At 40.8% G+C, this 16,773-nt stretch overlaps 1 protein-coding gene across 1 annotated transcript in view; it reads left to right on the forward strand.

The window, feature by feature from the left end:
• The window catches only part of LOC138295494 (zinc transporter ZIP9-like), a 156,253-nt gene that overhangs the window by 72,420 nt on the left and 67,060 nt on the right, over positions 1-16,773 (forward strand). The window contains exons 3-4 of the mRNA XM_069233835.1: positions 9,700-9,885; positions 14,305-14,373. Of these exons, the coding sequence (XP_069089936.1) occupies positions 9,700-9,885; positions 14,305-14,373 (255 nt within the window). The remainder of the gene's footprint in view (positions 1-9,699; positions 9,886-14,304; positions 14,374-16,773) is intronic.

A 16,773-nucleotide genomic window follows, 5' to 3' on the forward strand; every position in this document is an offset into this window, starting at 1 on the left:
ATTGTGGATTATGTCTCTCTCAAGGGTATGTAGTTAGGCTACATATTGTGCAGGATGTGACTTTCTTCTATGTACCCTTTTAAGTTATATAGTTATCTTCTCTTCCAGCCGTGTTTTTCATGGACAGGTCTCTGCAGCTTGCTTCTATAAGAGGATGATCATCTGTATCTACAAGAGGGTGGTCATGAGTACATTTGGTCTGGGATAGAGCTACCTAACAATAATGGGGTTATTGTGCTTTTGATGTAAGCTAACAGGCAACATGACGGTATGTATTTTTCAACTGGTAGATTTGATGTTCTTTCAGACCTATACCATCCTTTGAACTTTTTCACCAGAAAATTAGACTCTCAGAATTCTTCAGGATCCAAGGAGTAATAGTTCGAAATGCTGTAAGGATTCACTTCTTTTACTGACAGTCTCAGGTGCTTGCTAGTCCACATCATTGTCTGCAAGTTGTTGCTCTAAACTCTGCTTTCTATGAGGCAGCTAACTGAAGTTTATTACAATATGGTTTATAAGATTGTGGGAGAGTTGCACAGATCAATGTGTCCAATAAGACTATTCTGACTCGGGCAGTGCCTTGACTGTCCATATGGTGCGTCAAACAACCTTGCAATACTCCTACCCCTCCATGGTGATGCCTGTGGGGTGCAAGTAATATAGGATCTGAGTGGCTAGAGAAGAGGAGCAGTCACCAAATGTCACAGACTAGCTCAGTCAAGTCGAGATTACATGGGGACATTTACCACTGTAATGCATACGTGGAGATCGATGAAATGGAAGATGTTTCTTAGGATTCAGGGTGGCATAGAACAGTTTTTTGCCACTTTGTTCCCCCGAAAATCTACAGGGTAGATTAAGGTCTATGAGGTTCCTAGATTCTGTATTACTTTGGCATGGGCCAGTGGGTGAACCCATTACTTTAGGTAAGCTGAGGTGCTACTCCGGTGTAGGGTGTGAGGTGGGTAGCAGATTCTATTCACTAAAATATACGGACATCCATCATTGTGTAAGCATTTTATCATGGCTGTGGTAGTCCTACCATAAGGTTTTGAAGGAAAGGGATGACACAGCTGAAGATGGACTGGGTGTCATCTGCAGGCATGTAAAAACAAGCAAGTACTTGGTCGTTAAACAGTGGCATTTACAGAATGCAGGGTTCCTTGATGGACCATGTGCGTTCTGTTGCAGTTTACACATTTATGGCTGTGGTGTAGAGTTTGACAGGGATTGGTGATAGTGGAAACTGACTTTGAACTTGTTTCTAGCTTTGTCCAGAGGTAGTGAGGATTTTGCAGGAGGTTTTTTTTTTAACTGGGCGTCATTTATTTAAGTGACAAGCCAGCACAGTCTGTAGATGGACTTCTTCCGTACTACACTTAGGCTTGTACGCTTTGTGCTTATTCTGTAATGCAGAGGTTCTTCTTTCATGCACAACATAGGCATAATTTGTAATACATTGATGGCCAAATTCTGCAGAACTAACCTGTCAGATCTGAGTAAAAAAGGTTGTGGGGCACAAAACCACTCAATGTGTGCATTAATGCTCACTACCGCCGACCTTCCAAATCCAAAGCAGACCTCCATGTCCTTCACAACAATACATATTCAGGACATTTCCATGTGTGTTAGCTTTGTCTTTTTGCTTTGATATTCAGTGGAGGTGTTTGCCTTGCCTTAAGAACGACCAGATTTCACATGAATCCATTTTAGAGTAAATCAGAGTCCACAGAATTTTTTTTAAAAAGTCACAAGTTTCAATCATGTATGTATGAAGTTAATAGATTCTCTGAAATTCCTAATACGTTTACATTTTTAAAAAAGTCACAAGTTTCAGTCATGTATATATGAAGTTAATAGATTCTCTGAAATTCCTAATATGTTTACTGTGTTTCATTCTAACTAGTATTATAACTGACAGACTTGAGGAACCTTTCTCAGCAGCCACTATAAAACACAGGAGAGAAGGTGTGGGGCCTATTCACAATAGTAAACTTATACATGAGTAAATCTAATCGTGTTAAGTTACTGTTGCACTATGTAGTAAATTTACTACTTTTGGCTATACACATTTTAAGAGTGCAAATTTACTATAAAGTGTAGACTTAAATGTCCCCAGCCCCTAAATTCACATGGTAGAGCCCTATTAACTAGTGTAAAGTTATTTCTAGTAACGTTGTACACATAGGTGAAGGACTCCACTACTGAGGCACAGATCTCCCAATGGTAAAACATAGTAAAAAGTTTATTAAACTTTAATACAAAAAATAGTTAACATATTTTTATGATAAATGTTAGTGTAAATTAATTTTATATATTTTAAACATGGAACAAAATGTAAAAAATGCTACAACAATATTAACTTCATTTAGCACTAAATATTTAATTAATTGAAATATCTTAGAGTAGTTTAAAACGATTTTTCTAAAGGTTTACATAAAAAATACCCATCTACAGAATTTTATTTATATTTATTTATTATGTTTAAACGTTACCACAAATGATGTAGGGAGTTAAATTAAATAACTTAATTATTTTAAAAAAAAATAAAGGTGCATTTATTTTTGAAGTAATTTTTTTTTTTAAATAAAATAATTTTTAAACATTATTAAATGAAATGTATATGTATTTTTAAAAAGTCAAAAATAAATTAATTATACCATTATTTCCTATGGGGTTCTATTTTTAGTTCCTACCTTCATTATTTTCTGTGGGAGGGTGTTACAGTACCAGTGGTTGTCCATATGTGATGCTGCAGTTACTGCAGGTCTCAGTTGGAGTACACCTACAACTGTTTTGGGGCTTTTTTAGCTGCAGTAGCTGTAGAAGTTCAGTTTGTAAATAGCAATGGGTGTATTCTCTTTTGTGACTGGGTTCATTTCCCTCCATAAACCCCTTCTTATCCCTCTCAAAATCCCTCCCCTTTTGTAATACTTTTTCTTCCCTCGCTTCTCCCATATTCACTGCTGAAATGGTAGCCTACGTGTGCGGAGATCTTTGAAATTAGGGCAGAAATGTCTGCACATAAAGACAGTGAGCCAAGAGTGGAGACATCGCACAAAATTAGGGGAAATTAACCCTCTCCTGCCCAGGGTAAATACAACATAAAAAGGCAAAAAATGACAGGTAGGGACAAATTTGATACTAAGTTATAAGAACAGCCATTAATTCTGTTACTTCTCAGTTAATTTCTTTTCCATATTTATTTTCAAAAAGAATTTAATATTGCAAAAAGGATCTATGGTGATATACTACAGGACTAAAAAACAATTTGCATAAATACGTGTACACAGGACTTAAAACATATTACAACAATACGTATACACAAAATATTACTCACAATACATAAATTACATATACAAATTAAACAATATATACAGAAGAAGAGAAAAAACCAATCTTGAGGTGGTGCCCTATATATTAGAAATGTGGTCACTATTATGTCACTCCACATGTGATCCACTGTTATTTGCTAAGGCACTGGGCTTCTCGTGCACTTAACTATCACTACCTTGTGTATTTCTTTCACACAAGCGTGATATTGTGCATCTAAAATTTTTCCAATATAATCCGTTAATTAACAAGCCCAATGTACTTGCAATACAAAGAGGTCAACGCGTTTCGGCCAACTTATTTATGGCCTCATCAGGACTGGAGAAGGGCAATCATAGTTCTAAAAAACAATCAAACAGACCTATATCAGGAACACATTTATATATACATTAAATCAACAATTAAAGGTGTATATTTGCATGCCAACAGAAAATTCAATATTATATAAAGCTTTAGTCAAGAGAGTATTAGCTCAATTTTTAAAAAAAACTCTAAATTACCTCCTTTGTAAACAAACTAATAATAACTTTATATCTTACAATAACGACCTCCTATAAACTTTTTTAAGTTGTTAAAATTAATTTTCCAAATGTCAATTCTATTAGTATTAAAAACAACTCCTCTCTTTACCTTAATTCTGGAAGAGGAATGGAGAAACCCATCCTATCCAGTAATCTTAAGCAAGCAAACGCAGTTGTTATTTCACATTATATCAACGCGGCTTGTATCGGCTCCCTGATAGGGAAACAAAACTTCAGATCAGTACCAAGCCGGACTTAATTACAGGTTGACGGCTCGAGCTGTTGAGAAAAGCTCATCAGCAAAAATCTATAAAAGTAGTTACCGTTTGGCCGTGTACGGCGTGTTCTCACTATTCCTGGCACGTCCGTAAGTTGGATTCTAAGCGCGTCTTCCGTGTGGAAGACGTTGCTAGGCGACGTCACGCGCTCCAGACGCGCTGACGTCTAAAATAGCATTGCCAATCGTTATTCGAACCAGGTAGCCTAGCAACTTGCCGAACGTTGAATACTAAGCGCGTCTTCCGCGTGGAAGACGTTGCTAGGCGACGTCACGCGCTCCAGACGCGCTGACGTCTAAAATAGCATTGCCAATCGTTCTTCGAACCAGGTAGCCTAGCAACTTGCCGAACCAAGTACCGACCCGCTGCATTAGCGGCGGCCATCTTAAAATAGGCAAACCCTGTGCTCTTATCATTCTGAAAGGGAATGTTTAGCTACTACATTTTGCACAAACACCTGAATGCCAAAAAACAATGTTTAAAATATTCATAATATATTTTAAATATATGTAGAGCATTACAAAAACCAGACCGGCTAGAGATGGTACTATTCAAAAACCTGTCTCTACCTCACTCATGTGTTGCAATTGACAACACTATATTTGAAAACACTGGCTTACTGTTATTGTTAATTCTGCCATCTTAAGATGCTTGCATATTCAAAAAAGCTCCAAACAGATACTCTTAAATCAAGCATCCTTACTCCTTTAGGTAGTGTTATAGAAACATAATCAAAGATGTACAATCAACAATATATGCTTTGTCTTCAGGGCTACATGTACAACCTATATATATATATCATTTCGATACCACCTACTTTATTTATTGCTCTATGGATTACTGGTCATAGTCCATTGTAGTTGTATACATGCAACCCAATCTGAGGGGTTTCTTAAAGTGAATATAAAGTCTCACTTAATTAAGGCCCATGAGTGGAGACATCAGCACTGAGGTTAGTGAATAGCATTTTGTAGTATGTAAGTAATACTAATGTAGTACTGCTAAACGTAGTATAAAGTGCAGTTTGTGAATAGACTGCTTAGAGTTTTTCTTGTCTATCGGTGACCAGCAAAGGGCTGAGTTGAGAACAGTCTCTTTTGTGCAGTGTAATAAAGCATCTGTATTTCTCCTAAACTCCAACAATATTTTTCCTACGTCCGCCTTTCACATATTGTGTTCATTTATTTCTTGAATTTTGCATTTATAATTTTGTTTATATTTTTGAACATGCCATTAAAACGACAGTAATATGCAGAAACAAAAAGCCTTAATGTTTCAGTACATATCAGTCCTACATGGGTGTCTTTTTAGCTAGCATCAGAATACGCAGGAATAACATGACCCTTGGCAGCCCACTCATTCTTCGTGCTCCAGTGTTTGAGCCGTAGTATATTTTCCGACTTTGCGCTTGGCTAGTGCCAGCATATTTTAACCACGAGTCTTTGCAGTCATGCTTCTGATTGGAGAACGCAGATTTTCTACAGCCACGTGAAAATACAACATATCACAGCAAGCGAGGCGTGTTTGTCCTCAGCTCGGGCAATATTTTGTCTGAGGATTTACTTTAGCCGGTGAGAAGAAATTTGTGGTTTAGGGAAAGGCATGGAGCTGATATTGTGCATGCAGTTTCTTCTTAGTGAGACTTCCAGCAACTAAACACGTCAGAAGATTTGAGAAGGATTAGCATCACTTCCTTTCAAACAGTGGCCCGTTTTGGCCTTCTCTGGTCACACTGGCCCAACAGCTCAGAAATTCGGGTACCAAATTCGACTCAAACCCCAGCTTGTTTGCACAATTCATCACAATGGTCAAATTAAACCATTTCTAACCCTCCCTCCTCCACAAAATCTCCTCACTCCTTATAAACATCAACTCTATAGAGCTCCCTCCTGCTTTAGCCAAGGCCCTACTGGACTTTTGTAATATAGCATACAGTGGCCTCCCGCGCAAAAACTCATTGCGAGACAACAAAGAGAGCAAAGTCGAGCAGCCAGAATGTGTCTGCACAAGAACTGGAATATTTGTAATCAGCCATCAGAGCTCTTCACTTGGCACCCTGTAGAGACCGGAATAAAATTCAAAACACTGCATAATGCAGAAAACATATTCTTGCATAAATTCAGAATCTGGCAAGTCACCACTTCCGAGCCAGGAAAATTCATACAGCCAGGGCTTGCTTGATACATCATAATTCATTTGTAAGACATGGTGGAACTTTGAAATAACCTCATATGTCAACTCTGATTGGAAGCCTGTTAACTTCAGTTTTGGAAAAGTGAACGCTGAACCTTACAAACAGGCTTTTCGGTTAAAACCTGATATCATGAGAGCAATATTCTGCTTTGTTTGGTCCTCGTCAGGTGAGCCTCAAATCTAATATGTGCCCTTGTGATCCAGGTTATCGTTAGAGGATTGCTTAGTGTCGGTATTTGACATCTCTATGGCAACAAATTGACACAAAGTTCGTCAGAAACTTTCCTTGGTCACTTTGGTCCAACATCAGAGAGCTTTACAGAGTAGGCCTTGCCCATCCACCTTTTTGGACCAAATTACATGCGTCTTTCGGTCCTTTATATCTAGAACATCCCTTGCATATTTAACAAGTTTTTAAAGAATTCTTCCCTGTATAGTGATCAATTGCGGGCCTATAATAAATCAAAACTATGCCCCCTTTCTCTAAAGACTGCTGCATTGGCAGTCTCCACCAGAACCACAATCCCTTGGAACCACTGACGTGACTCTACAATATCCATCCGACTTTTGTTAGCATAAGACTCTTGAACCATTTCAAATACCTATATCAAAAGTCCTAATACACACAATAACGTACATTGCACTGTTTTTCAAACCCTTATCCACACCTTCATGGGGATCTTTTCTGAGCTTTCTCAGGGAATTTAGTACCAAAAAATCAGTTCCAGAAATAATCCTATCCTTATTTGCTTAGGATTAGTTAGTACTGTCCACACCAAAGTGAAACAGGGCAACGTGTTTACCTTTCCAAGAACAGTAGTGCAGCTTTAAATTGTTAAGAAACATCCGTGCCAAGAGAACATGTGTCAGATGCTGACACATATGTCCCCGTCGTTAGAAAAGCATGGCTTTGGCCAGACACAATGGGCACCCAGTATAGGTTAAAAAAAAAACACTCATAGGGTTCTAGTGCTGCATACATTGTGCAAATCAAAGCTAGCAACTCTGCGTAGTTCCTGGTTTTAGGTGTAGAACTACTACTGTTTATGAAGCACATATGCACCACCAACAACACTGTAAATCAGGCACAAAAGTCTGCTTTTGCTAGAAAAGATTTTTGAAGCATCTGGTTAGTACAGTGCTCTTTATACCAAGCTAGGAAAGTGTCATGCATGGCACTCGTTATTCCTAAACAGTGATACTGTGCATGGAACAGTGAAACACCTTTGTTGTGTTTTTTTACCTTGTAATGGCTAACACATGCAAATCCCAGGCTTCAAGGTTTTGCTGCAAAATGAAAGAGGCTTTGGCACTTTTTTGAGACATTATTGCTCTTCAGCATGATTTGGTGCTGGAAATTAGTAAGCAAGTCCGAACATTCTTTGAACACTTCTGGGAACTCTCTGCAAATGGCTTCCCCACTGAAAGATCTTTCCACTAAAAGAGCTGGTTCTGCCTCGTTTGGAATCGCCCTTTGTTGCCTCCAACCTAGACCCTCCCTTGGCAATGTAAATTGTCCACAGTGCTGTTCTTCTTCCCCTTAAAGGAAACTCAAATCTTTACCAACACTCCCACGAAAATCAGGTGTTTGTTATACGCGCCAGGGTTGATGTGCACTTTGTCAAACACATATCCTTCATCACCAAACATTTCCTTAAGTAAATCACTGTCAATCAATGTAAATTGTGAACACGACTGCAAACACCACAACTGCCTGAACTGAGGTAATTTCACAGCTAAGTAGTTTTAAGTTAGATCCCTCGTTATTAACCTGAAAGAGTAATTGCTTGTCATTTTCCACATATTCGACTGAATATAAATTTCTGGAGTTCAAGTTTCCCTAGTGAAGAGGGCTTTTTTTTTACACATTTTCAACAGGAAGAATTTTTAGACATACAATAGGGATTATTCACAAAATGCGCATAGTTTCTTTTATGATAAAACATTTGCTGTAATCATAGTTTTGTTTAGTCTTTGGTGCCAGATAATTTACATTAGTACCGTCCTCATTCTTATCTTTCTTCTCTTCAGAAACTTGTTCCATTATTGTTTTCATTTAATTTACATAATTTGCCATGTGCTCTATTCCCTGGTCAATACTTATAGGTTCCTTTAGGTTAGGATTGTACGGCAAAACATTTTCTTGGGTTTAGGGATTATTAGTACATCTCACCAAATGATAAGGGGATTATGAAATTATGTAACATCCAATATTTGCATGTGTAGGATAGGCCTCTTAATACAGTGATGTAACTTGTGATCATATCTTTTTTTTGCTTTTACTCAGCCAAAAAGATTTCTATCTCCCTAAAACACTTTTCTGCAAAATACTTCCCATGCTAATAAAAGATACCCTGAAACACATCCACTTGCCTGCTGGCCCCATCTCACCCTCAATAAACTTTGAAAGGCCCTCATGTTCTTTTGGGTCCTGTATATCAATAATGTGTAGCAAAATATGTTCATCTCTGAAGGGTGAAAGTCTCTCATGTTACCATAATTTAGGAATCAAATAGTTGTACCCACTGTTTCCATGGCTTTCACAAATCATTGAGGAAAGAGTGTGGTTGAGACTTGCTAGCAGCTGTCATTGTGATAAAAATTTGAGAGAATAGCAGAGCTGAACTCAAACAAAAGGAAGCAATATACACAAAGAGTGCTGTAACAATAAGATACAAAAACAGATGATTGGAAGTATCCGTGTTGTCTGAAAACCTTACTTTGCCATGTTAAGCCTTTGGTAACTAATGATTGTGTCACTATTATGGCTGGTTTCTGTAATACTCGCTGTAGATGATGTAACGCTATGGGCCTCATTACGAACCTGCCGGTCTTATGACCACCAGGTTCGCGGTGGTGGTCCAAGTGCCACATCATGACCGCGGACGTTCCGCTCTGGTCGGACCACCAGGATTAGTTATCGTGGTGGTCCTAATCCTCCAGGACAGCGCTGCTCTCTGGATTATTACTTTGTTCCCCACCAGAGATTTCATGGCGGTTGCACTGCCATGAAGAGGCTGTGAAGAACGAGTGCAGGGGGCCCCAGGGGAGCCCCTGCACTGCCCATGCACTTGGTATGGGCAGTTCAGGGGTCCCATGGCCAGCACCGTCGCAATGTTCACTGTCTGTCTTCAGACCGCCAAGGTCGTAATGAGGCCCTGTGTGTGTCACTAGAACAGTTTATGCATGGACACTAAGATCTACACCCTACAGAACTATTTAGATTCAGTGCAACCCATACTAAATGCAGGCCACACTTAATGGACCCTTATGGCATATCTGAGCTGTGTTGGGTGTTTGTAATAAATTCTGTCAGTTGTGGGGTTTTAGTTTATATTAAATGCCTTACTGTATCACTTTTTTTCATACAGGAGCCCTGCGTCCATGCAGAAACATTGTACTAAATGCAAACGTCTCTCAGGAAAGCCCCAAGCCTGAGGGATCTGCTCAAGAAGACACCAACAGCTCCCCCCGTGTCTTCATTGGGATCTTCCTGGTAATGGGATTCATCCTCATGTTCATTGTTGATCAGATTAGCAGCTACTGCTCGTACCACGGTAGGTATGTATGTATTGGTTATTTGTATAGCACGATGCTAGCCAGAGAGCAACGGAGCACGGTACAATACTTGGGGGCAATGGGAAAGATCAAGTGAGAATTACACAAATACTATTCACACTTTGTACTCTATATTTTTTAGTTCCAGGGAAATTAAGTGTTTTGTCTGGACTCACAGGATGTGATGCTAGTGCCACAGCTGGGATTTGAACCCGGGGTCCCAGGTTCCAAACTCAGCAGCTCCAGCTTCAATGCCACATCTCGTCCTTGACGTTTACTAACACTTTAGCTTTTTCAGTTTGAACTATGCATATCACTCTTTTAGAAAATGTTTATGGTAACTTTCGGGTAAGTCTCTACCATATTTCCAGACCAAATTATGAAAATAGATGTATTTATGATTAGGCCTTCTCAGGGGAAAATGTAACTTCACCTACACAGAGAAAAACAGCTTTGATAACCTTTCACTGTAGGAAAATACTTTTCTGTATTATGTAGCATGTCACACTTTTATACATTAAACACTCTCTTAGGAGTGATTAAGCCAATGCGTTAAATTAGGTTTTTCTACATGGCAGAGCAATTTGCTCTAGCACGTTTTACTGCTTGGCTTTACAGCTGCAGCTAACCAGGAACCAATAGTGCTCTCTGGAGCCTCATAGCTTGGTCATACAAATGGGTGGTGTAAATGTGCACCACAGCCCACATGTGACATTTAGGTTTCAATCCCCTGGTGCATTTCCTGCACCAACGTAACATGGATCTCCTGTAAAGGTAAATGAAACAATCGGGTGTAACCAATATTAGATTATGTTTTATAAGGCAGGATCTCGCACTCTGTGACACTGAATGGAAATATCACAGTGCAGAGTCGTACTTGCCAAAATCAGTTCATAAAAGGTGAAAAATCTAGGAAGACCATACAGAGCATGTGAGTTGCTACTGTCCCAGACTTAAATATAGTGGCATCTAAGAAGGCATACAGGTGAAGCACGACAATCAAGCAGTGATTTCAGGAGTCATATTCTTTAGTCAAACTAATTTTCCATCTCCCTTTCTGGTCCTGTCTAGTGACGTAGTCTGGTACCCAGACCTCGCATAATTTTGCTATCCTCCTCTGGGGCCTGCTGATGAACAGTCGGATATGCAACACAGTCACAAGTGAGGGCAATGTCCGGGATTACTTCTGCGTAACACTTTAGGTGCTATTTAAGAAAAGGTGTAATGCTCCCTCCGACTATAAACCAGTCCTTGCAACTTGGCCGTGGGTGCCAAACACCTTATTCAGATGAGAAACAAGTGGCAGCTGGTGACCACATTTCACTTATCTCTCAGCGCAATATGAGGATGATAGCCAGCAAGGACATTCCAACCCATCTCATGGGCAGGGGCCAAAGATTTTACGGCCTCTCATGCATCAGTCCCTGCAACCAGAAATGGGGAAAGACCTTCACTCCCTTCGGAAAAGAAGGGCATGCGTGTCATGGAGCAGAGGATTCTCATTCATAGGATGACCACACAGCTCTACCCTTAGGCTGCGATTGTAACTGAGAGTGAAGACTGTGGCCACTGATACAGTAGTGTGCATCACACTCTTTTTATTGTCCTAATAAGATTACTAGTGTGGGTCACCTTGGAAACTAGAGACACACAGGCCCTCACGCCAAATAATAGGAGATGTATTCATGCCAAGCACAATTGATTTAGTTCGAGTATTGTATCTCGGGTGTGTAACGCTGGTTTGAGACTGTTGCTCTCTTTTGCATAGAACTATCAATCTTAACGTGCTTCTGGCCCTCGTGTTCCCAGTAGCAATGCTGCTTGTCACAGCCTGCAGCATTTCTTGCTAGGGTGGGACATCACTGCATAAAGTTTGAGAAGACTGCAGGTGTACCCACTTTGTGCCACTGCTGTGGGGCTGTTTCCCACCCTGCCCTCCCTGTGCTGTTGTTAGTAGTGTCTGACAGTCTTAGAATGTCTACATCTTCTGCTAGGGACGAACCTCATACTCTGTTCTCCATGTTAACCAGGGCATCCTACAAGTTATTCATGAGGAATCCTTCAAACTGTAAACTTATGCTCCTCAGGATCACTGTTTTGTAAAAGCCCTCAGAGGAGAGACCCTACATTGTTCCAGACCCTACTTTGAAGTTTCAAGTGGGTAGACCTCTCTTCAATGCCCTTCTAATACTCCTCCCCGCCACCACCTCAAACCCTGACAGGTGTTGCCTCGTTCTTCTTCTTTTTCAGACAGTTACTGCCCCCAAGGAGAGTTGCCTTCTGACCTCCCTGGGCTGATTTTTGTCAAGAGGTTTGGGGCAAACTGGGGGTATCTTTTTTTTGTTTTAGTAAATATAATGTTTGCAAACGTTAGGTACAGCATTGCTACAATAACCTTCAGGAACAGTAGAACAGGCGTGCATGGTAAAAGCTTCTCAAACATTCCTGGTGCACTTTTCACTAGGGTTAGCTATCAGTATTGGCATAACGCAATTTGCAAAATTAATGAGATCTGCTGACGATAGAGGACAACCCCACCTCTCATTTCTTCCTCTGCTGCACTTTGTTTCATGGTCCGCATGGAAGGACTATAAAAAGATGTATGCCAGGGCAGTTTCCTGTTAGGGGCATCTAGTGACCTGCACATAGGTAGTGACCAGTGCAGTACACAGCGGAAAGATAACCTTCCCAAATGCACTACTGTAGGGAAGGGACCAAATCGGACAGGCCGGACATTTGAACTTGCGGGATGCCCTGCACTGTGGTTAGCAGGGGGCTGCATGGCTTTGGAGTATAAGCTGGAGGGTACCTTCAGGTCTCTCAGCTTTCCTTTGAACTCAACCTGTCTGGAAGCTGCTACTATCAGAGATTTCAAACTCTGGAGCTGTGTGCAGCCAACATCCTCATTGCTAAGACTAGGCTGTAAGGACATTAATGAAGCTCTGTTGGCCTGTCTGCTGCTACTTCTGTTGGCTGTAACTGCTGGCTTTGTCTATATGGTATCCCCAGACCACCAGCTCAATGAGCCCAGAGGCTCAGACACAGTACTGTAACACGCTGTCTACTCATCCAGAGAGACTGGAGTAGGTCCTCACAAGAAACTTACTGCTGTCAGAAGAGGTGCGACTGAGTGATACCTGATGAGCACACTCTTCTAAGAACCATCTTTAATATTTTCTGCCATTGATCCAGCAAAGCTAGTCATCTATTAAAGTCAAACAAGATCCTCATGGTCTGCGGCGAGCCCTTTGTCTTTTTATGTTTGCACCCCGGCCCAGACACCAACCCATGGTGTAATTGCTGGGCTCCCTAGACTGAGGAGATGGTGACTCAGAGAGTATAGGGTAACAGGTAGTGAGAGATTCTCATCCTAAATGGTGTGTGATAATTAACCTTCAAACCAGAAGTCAGCATCCCTCATTGGTGCCAGTAAATGCACACTTGAACCCCGAGACACTGTCCCTTTCCTTTGTAGGTACCAAATATGCTGTTGATGGTTGGGATGCTGTATTTGTGATGTTTCCTTTACTTGTTTAGATGTGTGCAAACATGAGAATTGCAAGCCCTAAATGTCATCACACTACAACAAGGTTCTTGGCAGGTACATTACATTCTTCCTTTGTTATAGTATCTTGCCTGCTAACAACGATTGTTCGTGAGCAGTAGCTGTTTGTTGCTATGGGTCCCAGGCTTCTTCTTTTGGAGTGCTTAGTAGCCCGTGCATCCACGTGCCTGAGAGAAGTCCCCTCACAAATGGTTTGAGTGCATTTCTATTTGTGGAATTAAAAGGTGCTTAGCACAGGATGTGTTAGCACTTATCACGTAGGAAGTTAACAAAAGCCTAAACCGTATTGGTAACTTATAAATGTGCTATAAATAAGTCAAGGTAACTCATCTAAGTAAGATAAGGAAGGTGAGAGGCTGAGCAGACCTTTTCGGAACCTTCAAATTGCACACAGACCCCAGACAGGTTCAATAACTTATTGAGCTTTCTAATGGTTCACCTGTGATTTTGCCTTCAGTTGTCCAAATTTGATGCCAGCCTTGTTTAAAAGGATGCTCTGTTTAGCAAGTTGATTGTGGGAGCACAAGAGTAATAGAGTTATGTCTCCCCCCGAGAGGGCGGTGAATGTGTGGAGCTGCTTGCAAATGGATGTGTTTGGGTGTAACCTGCATCACTACCCATAGTTACCTGTGGCAAGCAGATGACCCACAGAAGTAGTATGATATATGATTATTATGCCTGGACTCTCATGTAACCACACACGATGAGCAAATTGTTGTGGTCTTATTCCTTGGCAGAAGGTGGGAGAGTGGGCAAAAGGATCTGGTGATTTTTATCATACAGGTCTGGGAATCTGACTTTAGCTAAATTCCTCTACAGTAGTTATCTGGATCTAATTTACGTTTTCTTTTAGATCCCAGGACAGGAATGTCTGCTGGCACAAGCATTACTGCAACACTGGGACTCGTGATACATGCTGCAGGTATGTTGACCCTGTATGTGCAGGGGTGTAGCTTCGGGGGGTGGAAGGTGCGGGGGTAAGTGGGGAGTGACACCCCACCCTCCCAGAAAAATACATTCCTTGTTTGGGATTTGGGTCTGGGGGCTCGGCTAGGTCTGCTGTGTCTTTGTTGATTTTTCTCACCAAGGCTTTAACTTGTTCATTTTTAGGTTGAGCATAGCAGCGCGCTAGCGCTGCTTTTTTTCCAACATGTTGGTATGTGTCTGGGCTTTTAACCACGTCCATCACTATGACTCGTTCCTGGGCTTGCCCTTCAAAAATCCTTTGTTATCATTGGTAAATGCTTTACGTTTGTCCCTCCTTGGGGTGGTTTTGTTTCAGCCTTGGACATCGACCCCGTTACATGGCTAATTGCATTTTTGCCGATATGTGTGACTGCGAGAGAACTTTTTTTTCCTTTTTTGTCTCCTTCACGCTCATGGTGTGGCGCTTTGAATCAGCTTGCTTATGTTAAACTGTTTTAATTTTCATTTCAATTTATGTGGCAAGAAAAGTCCGGTTTGGAGCTTACAACGCTAATAGCTCTTATCCGAGCAAATGCAAGACCCATTGCATTGCAAATGCTTGTTGGATTTTGAAATTAAATTTGTAGTAGATCTGCAGTCACAGAAGTACTCCTTGAATTGGTGTAAATTGACTACTTTTTTAAATTCACAACCATTAGTAGGCATGGCAAGCTGTGTCAGTCTCGGGTTTCCAAGCATAATACTGTCAATAAATAAGCAAAGGGTTATGGGATGAATGCCTGCAAATAGTTTAACATCTGGCAATCGCTCAGGGTAGCGTTTCAACCCAATGTTTTTTGACTGCTCTGCCAGTCTAAACAGAGGCCACATAATGCAAATCCGTGCTAATTCAGTTCATTGTGTGCACAATCTATCCCAAACCTTGCTCATTTCACCCTCCATTATGCGGTCTATTATTTTTTTGAGTTAGGAAATTTGAGATCCACACTCCCCGAATCTCACTGGCTATGCTACGCCCCTTTGTATGTTGAAGAAAATGTACTATTTTAGGTCTGACTTGATTTTTGTGTGGAAATAGTCAGGGATATGGTAGTTTTTTAAACAAAACCATGTTTGTATTAAACTGAGAAATAATATGCAATCCAAGACTGGTTAATGCAAAGGTGTCATCCCTAAATGCAGTTGTAAGTGACCTGTGTCTCCGCACTGAAGGACCTGCAGCTGTGCCCACTAACAAAGCCGACAGCTGTGCTTTGCATGATGTATGAGGACACATTCATTGCAGGTTTAAAGATGCAGTACTTGTTGAAAAGCATAATTCAACTTTCAGGAGCTTTAATTTGATTTTACTTTCATAGCAAGATTACCTTTTTATTCCTCATCAAAAGGAGTGCTTTAAAACACTATTGCATATCAGACCACAGGGCCTAACACAAACAGCAACAATAAACAAAAATAATATCACAGATGCAGCTGGAGTCACAAACATGCAAGTTCTTCTTTTTGCTGCTTTTCTCTTCTCTTTTAGCACTTAATTATGTGGTTGAGGGTTTTTTATGGATTCAACGAAAGGTTTTCCCAAGCATCGTGAGACCCCCTTGTTGCACTAGACTAATATTGTCTTAATTACTGTGCAATATTGATAAGGATCACATCAGAGCCCTATAAATATCAACCCAGTCCGTGGCCGCCCTCATAGAACTGAGTACAATAATGTATTCTCTTGATTGTCTGGATTTTTATTAAATCTAGTTGCTTGACAGAGTCAATGTTGTACAGTCTGTATGTTCATCTTAAAAAAACAAGGAAAATTCTAATGTTAAAATAGAAGTGTTACTGAAACAAACAGACTCCATGCTTGTACAAAACTGTGTTTTCTTAGAAATTCCTATGCAATTCTGAGTGGATTCCTAGCTGTTACATGGATCCTCATGAGTAGAGCAAGTGTGTGCTATGATTTGAGAAGGACATTTTTATAGGAATAGAATCTAATACCAACTATTAAAATAGTTTCCTGTAGCATATTAGCATACCAGTGTTGTACAGGTGTATTGTCTATTATTGCGTTTCAACCAGAAACACTTAGGCAGTCATTACGACCCTGGCGGTCGGCGGTAATTTGGGGAAAGGTACTGCCAACAGGCTGGCGGTACCTTTTCCCAAATTATGACATTGGCTGTTTGGCTCAAGCCAAACCGCCAATGTACCACTCTGTCCGCCAGGGTGGTAATGGCCGCTGGGCTGGAGACTTCCGTCTCCAGCCAGGCGGCCGTCACAATCCCACCCTTGGGATTATGACCCCGCCTACTGCCATGGTTTTCGTGGCAAGCGTACCGCCACGAAAACCATGGCAGTAGGCACTATCAGTGCCAGGGAATTCCTTCTCTCCTGACCC

The sequence above is a fragment of the Pleurodeles waltl genome, chromosome 5 (assembly GCF_031143425.1).
Source record: "Pleurodeles waltl isolate 20211129_DDA chromosome 5, aPleWal1.hap1.20221129, whole genome shotgun sequence".
Classification (NCBI taxonomy): Eukaryota; Metazoa; Chordata; class Amphibia; order Caudata; family Salamandridae; genus Pleurodeles; species Pleurodeles waltl.